Consider the following 14,656-nt stretch of genomic DNA (forward strand, 5'->3'; position numbering starts at 1 on the left):
TAGCGATCTCAAGATGAGATCCCATTCAAATGTATTGTCTTCATTATACAGTACAATACATCATCCAACCAGAGTGGATAAAGAAATGCATAAATAAAAAATTAAAAAACTTGTCCTATTGAGAGATTTGTACCTGGGACCACAGGCAGCTGCACTAACTAACTAGTTGAGAGCTTCAGTATTGGCATTAATAAATCAGATGTCATCATGCTAATATGTCATGTTCCACACAGTAGGATTTACTACTATGATACTCAATAAAACAAGTCATTTGAATAATAGAAGCCTACGTTGCTGCTGGAACGATTCATTTCGAAACTATATTGTGTGTGTGTGTGTGTGTGTGTGTGTGTGTGTGTGTGTGTGTGTGTGTGTGTGTGTGTGTGTGTGTGTGTGTGTGTGTGTGTGTGTGTGTGTGTGTGTGTGTGTGTGTGTGTGTGTGTGTGTGTGTGTGTGTGTGTGTGTGTGTGTGTGTGTGTGTGTGTGTGTGTGTGTGTGTGTGTGTGTGTGTGTGTGTGTGTGTGTGTGTGTGTGTGTGTGTGTGTGTGTGTGTGTGTGTGTGTGTGTGTGTGTGTGTGTGTGTGTGTGTGTGTGTGTGTGTGTGTGTGCTTGCTTGCGCACTGAGGGCTCGCTAAGCCTTTCTCCGCGCATATTCATTTCTGGAGCATTTCTTCTTTATCCACTCTAGTTGGATCGTTTACTAAATATTTTATTTTTATTAGTTTTTTTTTTTAACTGAATGAAACCGTAAACAGAGAGGCCTATTGGGATGTTTGATCCTAATGTGAAAAACTGTGATTTACCTCGCTACCTTTTTTTAATGCTAGTTTATGCCTGTATATTTTTTTTTACTGCTGTGAAGCACTTTGAACTGCAATTTCTGTATGAAAAGTGCTTTTAAAAAAATCGGGAAATGAGTATTGAAACAGTTTTAAATATTCAGAATCGATATGTATCGATTTTTCGATATTCTTGACAACACTACTATGTATGTATGTATATGTGTGTATATATATACTGTATGTATGTATATGTGTATGTGTATATATGTAATGTGTGTATATATGTCAGAGAATCAGCCCCTTGCGTCCTTAGTGTATAGCATATGACATGGTGTATGTTTGTTCATTGATGTGACAGTGTCTGGCAACATACTGTTTGTGTTCTTTTTATTTATTTTTAATTTTCTTTGTGTTTGTGATTTGTCTTGATGTGTGTTACTGTGTTTGTGAAACTATAAAAGCTGAAAAATAAAATATTATAAAAGTGCTTTTATACGAATAAAGTTTATATGTATTATTAAGTGGGCCTGGAGGTTTCACCGTCCCGCCCTCTCTCCTCTCTCCTCCCCCCCCCAGTCGGTGCTGCTGCTGGGCTGCGTGGCCCTGGCCTGCCTGGCCCTGGACCTCCTGTTCCTCCTCTTCTACTCCTTCTGGCTGTGCTGCCGGCGGAGCAAGAGCGAGGAGGCCCCCGGTGGCGCGGAGTGCTGCTGCACGGCCTGGTGCGTCATCATCGCCACGCTCGTCTGCAGGTGAGTGTCCTCCAGTCCTTACCTGCTGCCTGGTCGTGAGCAGATGAAGAAAGGGCAGACGATGGTCTCTTGAGGTCTGCTGACCAGTCCCTCCTTATAAGTAGTTGATGCACCGATCCGATATTGGTATCGGTATCGGCCGCCGATATCAGTCAAATAGCTGGATCGGGTATCTGTAAAAAAAATAAAAATATCGGATTTCTTTATTTTATTCCTAAAAAAAAGAAAAAAATTATAAGAAATAAAATAAGAAATAACCATTCAGTACATTTATATCTATGTGTTAATTTGTTACATTTAGTTTCACTAAGTTAGGAAAGTAATGTTTTAAGTCAAGCCTGATGTTGCCTTGTTGCCCAAAAGAATGATCCCAGTCTCCTCCACACAGTGAGGCACACAGTTTATTAATTGAATGAATGAAGTTTATTTCCTGTCTTTGTTTACAACAAATCAAAAACACACTTGTGATCCTTCACAATTCTTAAAAACAAAATATATAGTAATGAAAAATAAAAATAAAAAGTGCGGATTAAATTCTTTTTTTTGGTAACCTTTTTGTAAAAAAGAAATTGGACAATGGGTATCGGATCGGTATCGGCCGATAGCCCGATACCCAAACCCAGGTATCGGTATCGGGACTGAAAAAGTCGGATCGGTGCATCCCTACTTATAAGGTTTCAAAGGGTAGGCGACACTGCCACCTAGCAGAACTCGGCCGGCATTGCAATCTCGGCGTCTCAGAACGAGTCCCAATAATACGCTGAGGTCCGTGAGACTGTATAGAATAAAAAAAAAAAAAACGAATAAAAGAAAAAAACGATGAAAACCCCGACTAATACTCTGGTTCTGGTGCTCGAAGCGTGGCGAGATAACCCGACTATAGTCGTGGGTTGGCCGTGAATGAGTTAACGGGCCTTTGTTTGATTATCACCGATTATACACATATAATAGACGGTGATAAAAGAGTGAAATAGAATAGACGAGAGTAAAAGAATGCAATAGTGCAATAAAATAGTACAATCACAAGCAGCAGAGTGTATTAACTCTTTCACTGCCACACGGCAGCCGGTTAACCCTTTCACTGTGACAATACAATACTAAAGGTTAGCCCTTTACTATCACACAACCGACGGCGATGCTCCATCATTAGCATCATTATCTCCCGACGGCGATGCTCCATCATTAGCAGAGCTTTGTGTGATAGTAAAGGGCTAACCTTCTGTATCGTCACAGACAGTGAAAGGGTTAACCGGGCTGCTGTGTGGCAATGAAAGGATTAAAAGGCTAACGTGAAGAGGTACGTTTTTAGCTTATTTAAAAAAAAATACATTCAGTCACTTATTAAACTCACGGAGATGAATAATAGGAGCAAAAAGAACACCTGTGATAGTCTACACTCGGAGAGCTGAACTGTCACACAGATGGCAGATGGATGGATGGAGAGAGACGCACCAAAAAGCCCCCCCCTCCCCCCCACCCCCCCCCCCCCCCCCCCCCCCCCCACACCGGGACCCGCTGGACTGAGAGGTACTGTACGAGGAAGCGCTCATTATTCATTTACTGGAGTTGAACTGTTGGGATCGTCCTGGTTTTTGTTCCGTCCCCGGCGGGGGGGTTAGTCGTGACGCCGGGCCGGAGCGGAAGACCTTGTTGTTGTTGTTGTGTGACTCGGTCACGGATGATTCGGAGCGGAGCACAAAGAGGCGCCGAGGCTCGGTGAGGGCAAGGCTGCATTACAATCACTGCACAGGGAGAGAGGGAGGGAGGGAGGGAGGGAGAGAGAGGGAGAGAGAGAGAGAGGGAGGGAGAGGAGAGAGAGAGAGAGAGGGAGGGAGAGGGAGGGAGAGAGAGAGAGAGAGAGAGGGAGGGAGAGAGAGGGAGAGAGAGGGAGAGAGAGGGAGAGAGAGGAAGAGAGAGGAAGAGAGAGGGAGAGAGAGGGAGAGAGAGGGGAGAGAGAGAGAGAGAGAGAGAGAGAGAGAGAGATTAATTTATGTGAATGTCTTTACAGGGTACCTGCAGGATATTCAAAGGTATTTTTACTTTACCTTAAGGCCTTAAAAGGTATTAACAAGTCTTAAACTTCATTTGTCGGGAGATGAAATAATATATATATGAAATTATTTTGCATGGAATGAGCGATAATTTAAATTGGTGCAGCCGCCAGTTCAGCGTCGCTCGTATGGATACATTTCTGCCATTAAATCTTGCCCTAAGTAGTATTAAAAAGTCTTTAATTGAACTTGTCGAAACCTGCAGATATCCTGTATTAGGTTTTTTGTTATACATTTGTAGCATTCATGCTCTTTCTGAATAAAAAAAATGCATGCTTGGCGTTTCCAAGAGTTACGGTCAAGTTCCCACCAGCGTTGGGGAAAATGGGCCTTTTTGTTTTTCCTCTGCGTGGACTGAGCTCCAGCTCACCTTGTTCACCCGGCCGAGTGTGAGAGGAAGAGATTAGAGACGCCAGGAAACGGGGTAGTAGTGTAAACATAGTAACGGTATAGACATTAGCGTGATTAGGTTATAGTGTAAGCATAGTAGTATCAGACATATTCGCATGATAGGTAGTAGTATAAGTATAGCAGTATAATAATAATAATAATAATAATAATAATAATAATAATAATAATAATAATAATAAACTTTATTTGTATAGTACCTTTCATACAGAAACTGCAGCTCAAAGTGCTTCACAACAGAAAAAAGACAGGGTTTTTCCCCTCAGATATTGATATAATTCTTGTGTGTTTAGTCACAGCTCTCTGACACGGCCTGGTTAAAGTCGGCTACACTCTGCTACACTAATCCATCCAGCAACACCTCCTACCTCCCTGTGGGCAAAGACCAGCTTTCTCACAAAACTCCCCAAAGTGTCTGGTTACACAAATAGCAGGCCTGACTCACGTCACTTTACTGTACACCTCTCCCCTCTTCCACCAGCAAACTGGCATTTACTGGCTTTCTATAGATCTGGGTTCTCTCTTCAGGGCTCTGCTGCTATGTGTTTGCAGTGCTTGGTTGGACTCTGCTTTTGCTGCACTTTCACTGTAAAGGGGAAATAATGTTTTTATGCCGCTTAAAATGTGTCTGATATTTCCCGTGGTCATCACGCCCAGTGTTACTGTTAGTGTAGAGTCACTGAAGCAAAACGGGATGTTTATTTTTTTATTCTTTCTTTTTCTCGAACATCCGCATTAAAAGATAACGATAGAAAATAAAAGTCAAAATCAAACAAATCTCTTGTCAGGAAAAAAAACTAAAAACAAAGGATGTGTTTGAGAGGAAGCAGGAAGAAGCGAGATACTTATCGTGAGACGACTCCCTGTTGATTATAGAAGCCTATTCTCCAAACTTGACAAAATAAAAGAATGGACTTTGTATGAATGAACTTTTCATGGATTATGGGTTAAAAAACCACTGACTGATTCTTCCTCATTCTTATATTTAATCACTGGAGGCTACTTGTATGTTAACACATTAACTGCCACGCTTAATCCATCAATGTATGATCACTGCCACCACTCTAAGCCTATGGAGATGTTCACCTTCTTTGCAGGGCTATAACTTTTTTAATTGTATTGCTAAATTGACATTACTATGGCCCATTCAACATCGATTATCTATCGTTCAGGATGTAGGAACGTTATACTTTTTCATTCATATATTCATACGAAAATACCGTCTAGAATATAAGTGTTTTTATTGTTTTCTTCAGTAATTCCTAGAACGCTAGTTATAGGCCTAAACGCATAATATAGATGATCGATTGCAGTTTATTCGCGATACACGCTATATAAAAAAATCCAACTGAATACGATCCTAAACGTTATGACTCATCATGCGCGGATGAAAGGGGGGGGGGGGGGGGTCGTTTATAATTCCGTGATCGTCAGTAAATGCTTTATGTAGTATGGGTGATATATTGATCAGAGCGGTTTGCATTAATAATAATAAACAATCAAGCTGAAAGTAACGTTACTGTCCTCTTACCGTTCGCCGATGAGACTGGAGGAAAAAGATCCCACTTATTTGACGTCGATCGACTAGATCCATTTCCGGTTTGTATGGCGCAATAAACGGCCAAATAATTTTTTTTTATCCACTTTTTCTCCCATTTTCTATATTTTCTCCCATCCCAATTTCGTATCATCCAATTCAACCCTCCCCTGTCACGAACGCTGTTTCTTGCCTCCCACAAGCCGGCTGCAATGTGGACTAAGTCATACATAGCACAAGTCCCCTCCGGTACTTGAGGTAACAGCAGTCGCATCTTTTCACCTGCGCAGCTCGATCTCTCAGTGGCGAGGAGTAACGCGTGGGAGGCTCACGCTGCCCCCGACACTTCCTGATTCTACTGCGCAGGCGCACCAACCGACCTGTAGGAGTCGCTGTCCACAACGCCCGATCCCCACCCATCAGTTTCCCACCCCCTAATACGGCCAATGTGTATTAGTACGGACGACCAGCTAAACTGAAAGCAAATGTGGAGCGCTGGGCTCGAACTGACGAGCCCAGCGTCTCCAGCATTTCGTGGCGAGCGCCTTGCCCACTACGCCACATAGCCGCCCTATAAACGGCCAAATCATATCGATTATTGAGTTATGGCAGCGATCCATATACACGGATGTGTGTCTAGAGTCCCACAACAATATGTGACTGCCGGACGGAATTCCCAGATGCACGGAGATCACCAGACCATTTCCGGTTGTAACTCGCTCGATCATCCACCAGGTGGCGGTATTGAAGCGTTGCACGGTTGTGCCGAGTCCCACTGTCTCAGCCGAGGCTGGGTGATGGAATTATGAATACCATGGCGAAAAAATTACATATGATCTCAATAACGTCGTACGCCGTGGATTGGTGGAATTCGCATGAGCTTGAAACCTGTCGTACAACGTGATTGGCGGTGAATGTGTTAAGCTTCTTTTGTTACACTTGTAAATTGCTTTGGATACAAGTGTCTAAATGCATCACATGTTAATATTATGCATAATAATAATAAATGTTATTATACTTCTGTTAGTTAAACTTTAGAGCCTCACATTTTTGGGGGGTTTTGTTAGAGGATCCAGGAACTCAGCCCGTGGAGAAGGAACATGAATCTTTTAACAAATCATGTGAAATACAGTGAGAAGTATGACTTGTATGCAAATACGGGGATTAAAGGACCCACCATAAACTCCTTACACTAGATTAGATTGGATGAGATTAGATTCAACTGTATTGTCATTGCAGCACAGGGTACAAAGTACAGAATACAGCGAAATGTAGTTGCAATCAAACCAGAGTGCAGTAAAGTACATTATAATCTACATTATGTAAAATGTGTGTATAGAATGTAGATGTGAAAAAGTTATGTATTCAGGATTCGCACAAGGTCTTTGAAGTGCTTAAAGAAGTGCTTGATTTTTTACAAAAAAAAAAGTCAAGGCCTGGAATTCCTTGAAAACAGCCCATTTTTTAACGAGGTGCTTAAAAAGTCCTCCAACCATTTGCATTGAATGTTTTGTTCATCCATTCATTCTAGAGTCTTTTATACCTTCTCTTCATTCACAAAACATTTAAATCTGAACATTTCAATGTAAATAAAAACAGCCCCTGATAATAAATCACAGTGGAGGGAATCGCTTTATGCAGATTGAAAACGGATTAAAAATGCATTTATTCTATCGGCCTTGTAAAAAAGAAAAAAAAAAACAGAATGCATGAATAATGAAAGACTAGGCTCCCCAGTGCATTACTGTAAAACACAGGCCTCGCCCTGACTCCATGGTAAACATATCATTACCGCCTCCTTGTTACAAGATGTGTTTCTCGTCCACGTCAGACTCGGTGTGCGGCGCGCGCATCAAGGCGGCAAAAAGGAACGTAGTCCTGGTCAGAACAACGGGGCAGATTACAATATATTTGCATTTGTTAGCCGTGCTAGCGATCTCTAAACAATCAACCCATGCCAAAGCTAGACATGTAAAAGGTGAAAGACTCACACTCGCAGCCACGCTGCTGATTTTGGCAAAATGACATCCAGCCGTTTTCGTTTGAAACGACTCAGGCGAGTGTCATGGTTTCTCCATAGAGCCCCGTTGTACTTCATTTGGCGCAGCAGCTCACGCAGGTCCGAGGAGACTTAGGCTTTGTGACTGGCCACCGGGGACGTTTTTTTCAAGACTGACCGCTTTGAAAAGCAAAAAAAAAAAAAAAAAGCTCAGAGCGTTTTCCTGAGTCTCGCGACTGCCGCGGCTCCGCCACTTGCTTGATGTTGATTGGTCGGTCGAAAAAAGTTACCTTGATGAGCGCCGCTCCTCTCCAAAAGTTGAACTAGTTTCAACTTTAGGCGCTGGGAGCGCTCCGCCCAAAAACGCTGGCCGCCGAGAGCGCTAAAACGCGAGGCGCGTCGCTGGGAAAAGGAGCGTGCCTGTCGCGTCTGTAGCATAGAAATGAATGACAGAAAGGAGCTGACAACTCATAAAACATCCCTGGTCGACACGGGCCCTATGTCACGTGACTCAGTTGGTATTGCTGATTGGCTCGACCGCGGTATGTTTATAAACAAGAAATGGCCGGGTCTATAAGACTCGCAGACGAGCGCAAAACCCGTCCAGATATACAGATGACTAACGCACTGGTAGATTAATGTGAATAAAATCCAACTATCGGATATAGATATCCTCTGAGACGGCTCAGGGTAGTGTGGTATTATCTATGCTGCTATGCCATAAGGCTGAGACCACTTATCGATTTATCGATAACTGTGTGAAATCGATAAGTGGCGTCACTTATGTGTAAAAAATGCATGTTTAAAAAAAAAATATATATTTATAATATACTAAAATACTAGGTCTTGTGGTATGTTTTAGTTAAAACATCCCCATTTCATGTCAATTCAGTTGAATTGCAACTCTGCACCGTGCATTCAATATGCAGCGCACTCCTCCATCACATCCAGAGACCACCGACTATATTACTGTAACATGAGAAGGATCACTGTGGTCGTTTTGAATGGGGGGAAATCTGTAACACTAAAGATGGCGGCAACAACAAAGAATTGCTGCAAAATGAACATACATTTGTTGTTTAAATAGTAATACAAAAAATTATAATAATAATTTTAAGAAATCGATATTTATAGATAATTTTGTCCCGATTTATCGATTCTTCCAAATGGCATATCGTCTCAGCCTTACTATGCCATGCTGCAGACTGTTTATCGGTATGGAAACATGTCGACGTCATCTCATTGCAAACGGGTGGTCGTTGACTCGTGTTTCCTTTATCAAACAACACGGCGGCTCGCTTCTAAACATCCTCTTTTTCCACCTAAACGGTTCACTAAAATATGTTCTGACAGCGTTTTAGGTGAGAAATAGGATGTGCAATCGCTGGATCTTAATTAATGTTTGATCTGCGACGCCTGGTTTGACAGTTTGATCTGAATACAGTCACAGGTCTGTAGTCTTAAAGAAACACGCCGACATTTGGGGAAATTAGCTTACCGTCTTCTCCAGAGAGAGACAAGAAGATCGATACCAGTCTCCTCTCTGTGTGCGTTCAGTAGAAAGCTATCTGGCTGCACGTTAGCCTAGCTTAGCACAATGAATGGAAGCGGACAGTGCCGGTTAGCCTTCGGGAGAGGCGTTAGTTGGACAATGCCTAGTAGGGGTGGGAATCGCCAGAGACCTCACGATACGATACTATCGCGATACTGGCGTCATGATATCGAGATACTAAATATCAATATTCATCTCACATCAATCATTTTTATTGCAGAACATGGTATTTTCTCAAGCAGACGGATGTAAACACTGTAATCTGTGTTGCGTGTACCTGACAAACTGAACTGTTTGTATTACAGTCATATTCCAACTTAACTGAATGCACATGTGTGTGTGTGTGTGGACTACTGTACTATTACAGGTATTGAAATGAACAATGCAACTTCCTTATACAAAAACAATAAATTTTTTTAATGAATAATTTAATATCGATACTTGGCGTCCCTGTATCGATACAGTATCGCCACACAAAGTATCGCGATACTACTACTACGTATCGATTTTTTACCTTACCCCTAATGCCTATAGGCTAACCGGCACTGTCCGCTTCCATTCATTGTGCTAAGCTAGGCTAACGTGCAGCCAGATAGCTTTCTACTGAACGCACACAGAGAGGAGACTGGTATCTATCTTCTTGTGTCTCTCTGGAGAAGACGGTAAGCTAATTTCCCAAAATGTCGGCCGCGTGTTCCTTTAACAGAGAAGCCTAACTAACAGCCAACACGGCAGGCAGCCCTGTGTCGTGCCGTGCTGCTAAATGGAGAAGCTGGCCTTTGTTGGACCCAGTCAGCTGGGAGGCGGTGATTGTTGCAGCCATTGACGGGAGTCACAATGGAGTGAGAGGGCAGCCGCGGCGCCGCTCACACAGGTGGGACCGGCTCTTACTGCACGCACCTGAGCGGCTGGGGAGTGAGTCAACGTTGCATCAGATTTGATTGAGATTCATTCGCCTGAGGTCAAATAGACCCTCCTTAAAATAGATATCCCTTTTATAACCTACCTGCTGCTAGGGAGGGAGGGAGGGGCATGAGTAATGCTTTCTCAGATCCAGTACTTGCATGACTCTCTCTCTCTCTACGCTCTGTCTTTCTTTCTCTCTCTCTCTCTCTACTCTCTACTATACTCTCTACTCTCTCTCTACTCTACTATACTCTCTCTCTACTCTCTACTATACTCTCTCTCTCTACTCTCTCTCTCTACTCTCTACTACTCTATACTCTCTAGTACTCTCTCTACTCTCTCTATCTCTCTCTCTACTCTCTGTCTCTACTCTCTACTCTCTCTCTCTACTCTCTCTGTCTCTCTACTCTCTACTCTCTACTCTACTCTCTCTATCTCTACTCTACTCTCTCTCTCTACTCTCTCTGTCTCTACTCTACTCTCTGTCTCTACTCTACTCTCTCTGTCTCTACTCTACTCTCTCTGTCTCTACTCTACTCTCTCTGTCTCTACTCTACTCTCTGTCTCTACTCTACTCTCTCTGTCTCTACTCTACTCTCTCTATCTCTACTCTACTCTCTGTCTCTACTCTACTCTCTGTCTCTACTCTACTCTCGGTCTCTACTCTACTCTCTCTGTCTCTACTCTACTCTCTGTCTCTACTCTACTCTCTCTGTCTCTACTCTACTCTCTGTCTCTACTCTACTCTCTCTGTCTCTACTCTGTACTCTCTCTGTCTCTACTCTACTCTCTCTGTCTCTACTCTACTCTCTGTCTCTACTCTACTCTCTCTGTCTCTACTCTGTACTCTCTCTGTCTCTATTCTACTCTCTCGGTCTCTACTCTGTACTCTCTCTGTCTCTACTCTCTGTCTCTACTCTACTCTCTCTGTCTCTCTCTACTCTCTACTATACTCTACTCTCTCTGTCTCTACTCTACTCTCTCTGTCTCTACTCTACTCTCTCTGTCTCTCTCTACTCTCTACTCTACTCTACTCTCTCTGTCTCGCTCTGTCTCTACTCTACTCTCTCTGTCTCTCTCTCTACTCTGTATCTCTCTATCTACTCTCTACTCTGTACTCTCTGTCTCTCTCTACTCTCTCTTTCTCAGACTTTATCTATCTATCTATCTATCTATCTATCTATCTATCTATCTATCTATCTATCTATCTATCTATCTATCTATCTATCTATCTATCTATCTATCTATCTATCTATCTATCTATCTCTCCCCTCTCTCTCCCTCTCTCTCTCTCCATCCCTCTCTCCCATCATGCATCTTAAAGCGCATGGCAGCAGCAATAACAAGATATTGTGTCACACACACATGCTACCCATTTTATTATGTCTCACTCTGCGGACGTAACAATGCACAACAATATAATATGAATGCGTATTGTCAGTCAAAACAGTCAGTTACCATTTGTAATAATCACATTACCTCCACTCTGTCTGCAGCAGGTCTCTCCGCTCATGGAACGGCCTGTCCGTATCAATAGTCTATGAGCGCTATGCAAAGTGAGCGACATGTTGTTTGCACAATTTGGAAATGCACAAACACAAACCACTGTTTTTATCTTTTAGATTTTAAAACACTACCTACCTGCTTGTTCGATGTTTCGTTTCAACCCAATAAGGAGTTGTAATAAATTTGTACCAAATTCTGATCGTCAGTCCTCGAATAAGGAAAAACCTCCACAATGTTTTCAAGACGCCAGGAACTCTCTCGGCTTGGCATTTTTTCGAGTCAAGAGTTGTATTTGTCACGGCATACAAGGCATACGGTGAAATGCGGGTGGTCATGCCCGCAGCGATTGTGCAATAATACAAGTAATAAGAATAAGACATAACGGGTATAATGTACATGAAGTTTAAAAAATGCATGGTAAAAGACATGCTAAGGTCCGGCGATACAGTGTTAAGCTACGGATGAGGCACTGGGTCTTATGTACACTACTATACAATGCTATACTATACAATATACAGTTATACTATAATGGTATCTTGCTATATCCATCTATTTCTATACAAGAACCACTCCCGTTTTTTTATTTTTATTTTGTAAAGTGACCTTTTCATTGGTAAAGTGACTTGTGTGTGTGTGTGTGCTAAAGTGACTGTTAGTGTGTGAGCGTATATACAGTATGCGTGTTGTGTGTGTGCTCATGTGTGCTTGTGTGTGGAGAGTTCAGTTCAGTCATGAAAAGCAGCACGAAAGCAGAACAGACCAGTCGTTACTTTCCCGCTCTTTTCACATTATTTCTTTTGCACATTTTCGCTGGGTAACATGCCTACATTCTGTGAGCAATACGTGCAGAAGATGAGAGGGAAGACTAGTGACCTCATTTCTGATCCACTGGCAGAACTCCCAGACGGTCTGAATCTGTTGAAGATCTGAGACGGTTATAGTGTTTGACTCTGAGCTGCTCCCAGGACACAGACTCTTGGGCGGGCAGGCACGTGCACACATGGAGCCCAGGGGGTGCTCGAGCACCTGCCCTTTACCGTTACGCATATAGACTGCCCTTCCAACTGAAAAATGGATAGGATCAAAATATTAGGCAAAGAGAGAGAGATGCCCCATATTCCATTGCAGTTTGCACGGCCTCCTCAGCGTGCCTCTCCGCGGACCTATATATTTTATGCATAGTGTTGTGAAGGGCCAGATTAAACCGAATATATATATTTATTTATATATATATATTTAATTGTATTTGTATATTCTCTAATATTCCCTGATATCCCTTGTATATTCCTTGTACAATATGCATTGAATATCCATTCTAGCCTACTGAACATCCCATAATAGTCTCCATTCTACTATTGGTCGAGACCTTGGTGCCAGGCTGCCATACCCCTCAGACCCAGTTCAAACGTACCGCTCCACATGTACGAACAAGTCCTAGTTCCGCGTAGGAATCTGGCTACCGCACCACTAACGGTACTATTTGTTCATAGTGCGTATATATACTGCGCTACTAAAGTAGGACTTTCTTTTCAGTCCAGTTTCTTACCCTCCAATAGAGTCACAGACGTAAAGCCTCCCCGCGACGCCACGTGTGGGAGTAAGGCCAAGTTCGCCTACCATCGGTATTGAGACATCGTGTATATTAATATTTGAATAGTCATATTTGGCACTATATCGTCGAGTTGGACGTAGTCTATTAAGCTAATAATAGTCTGTTAATATATAGTGCTTCGTGCGGTGAGAATACTACCGTAGTCAGTACCCCATCGTTTCGGGCAGAGAACTGGCTGCTTACCCAGGGTGGTTGACCCCATGTGAAGCTGCACCCGAGGAGCCCCAGAGCCGACGAGCGAGTGGACCTGTATACCGGATTATTCTACCGACGACAGCCCGCCTTCCCAGGCACGGATTATGCTTTGTATACTTTGATTATTCCATGGATAAAGACCCCCGACACTGCCGTGTGTTGGAACCCCCCCCCCTGGAGAGGACGCAAGGTGAGGAGACGCTCTGCAAGACGAGGTCGCTTCACGTCTCTCCCCCGTGGACCGGAGAGAGCCGGCCCACAAAGAGTCCACCTGCTTTCATCTGTGGTCCAAGGATCGCCGGCGCATTGAACGGCACTACAGTGGGTTCACCTGGGATACCCTTGGCCGGACGAGGCAGCCGGATTCTACCCTCCCCCCCTCCTACTCCTGTCGGCTTACAAGCGACCGGATTAACCCCCTCTAGTGTATCTAGTATATAATCATTAAAGTATCATTGCTGTTATTCCTTAACTATTCCAGGTCGTATATTTACCACCTGCGCCTTCAGAGATTGGACATTCTCTATTGATATACCGACGAATACTCTTTGCCATAAAAGTGCATACTATTTCAATTCATAAATGTAATTAAGTGATTAAGTGCTTGTTCTACACACCATCGCTGTGTAGAAATAAAGACCTGTTTCGACTTCGTACATTTGTGTTGGATCCGTTTCATCTACGTGAGAGTGTTTATGATAATATATTTATGCCGTGTACTGGGTGGCCGAATATTAAGTACAAAGGTAGTGGTAGTAAGTATCATATCTAGTAATACAGTCAGGGAATTGTACCCCTCAGTTACAATTGGTCCTTCGAGCCGGAGGGTAATTAGTGTAATATTAATATAGTGTTATTAATATTGAAATGGCCTATGATGAACACTCCACGAAACGATCCTCCTAACCAACGCCCGCAGCGCGAACGACGGCTCCCTCAGTACTTAGAGGCTTACGCTGTCAGTCAACAACCTAGTCTTCTACTAACAGTAAGCGCGGTAAAACTAGAAAGTAAAAGTATGTCTAACCCCAACGCCCAGACTACCCCGACCATAGAGGCCCCTACGGGCTCTAATGTAACTGACCAAGTTCACGGTGGGGACCAGTGGGAACCAGACATGACTTCACACCCCGCCAGTACTGAAGAAGTAGTCCCCGATGAGTCCCGGGAGGAATACAACGCTACCGAGAGAGAACTCGGCACGGAAGAAGACGGGGAGAGCACCGTGGAGATAGAACTCCAAGGCTCCGCAAGGAGTACCCCGAGGGAAGGCTCCCCTATACAACCGCCTTCTCCCAGCGAGGCAGAGAGGACCCTACAGCAGGCCTTCCTCATCAGCCTGAACGCCGCTGCTGAACG

At 43.4% G+C, this 14,656-nt stretch overlaps 1 protein-coding gene across 1 annotated transcript in view; it reads left to right on the plus strand.

Annotated features, from left to right (window-relative positions):
• Positions 1-14,656, plus strand: part of ttyh3a (tweety family member 3a) — a gene marked incomplete at its 3' end in the record, with an annotated part of 98,673 nt that overhangs the window by 14,071 nt on the left and 69,946 nt on the right. Inside the window, 1 exon segment of the mRNA XM_084328330.1 lies at positions 1,359-1,531. Within this exon segment, the coding sequence (XP_084184456.1) occupies positions 1,359-1,531 (173 nt within the window).

The sequence above is a fragment of the Notolepis coatsorum genome, assembly GCF_963971535.1.
Source record: "Notolepis coatsorum genome assembly, chromosome: 14".
NCBI classification, from domain to species: Eukaryota; Metazoa; Chordata; class Actinopteri; order Aulopiformes; family Paralepididae; genus Notolepis; species Notolepis coatsorum.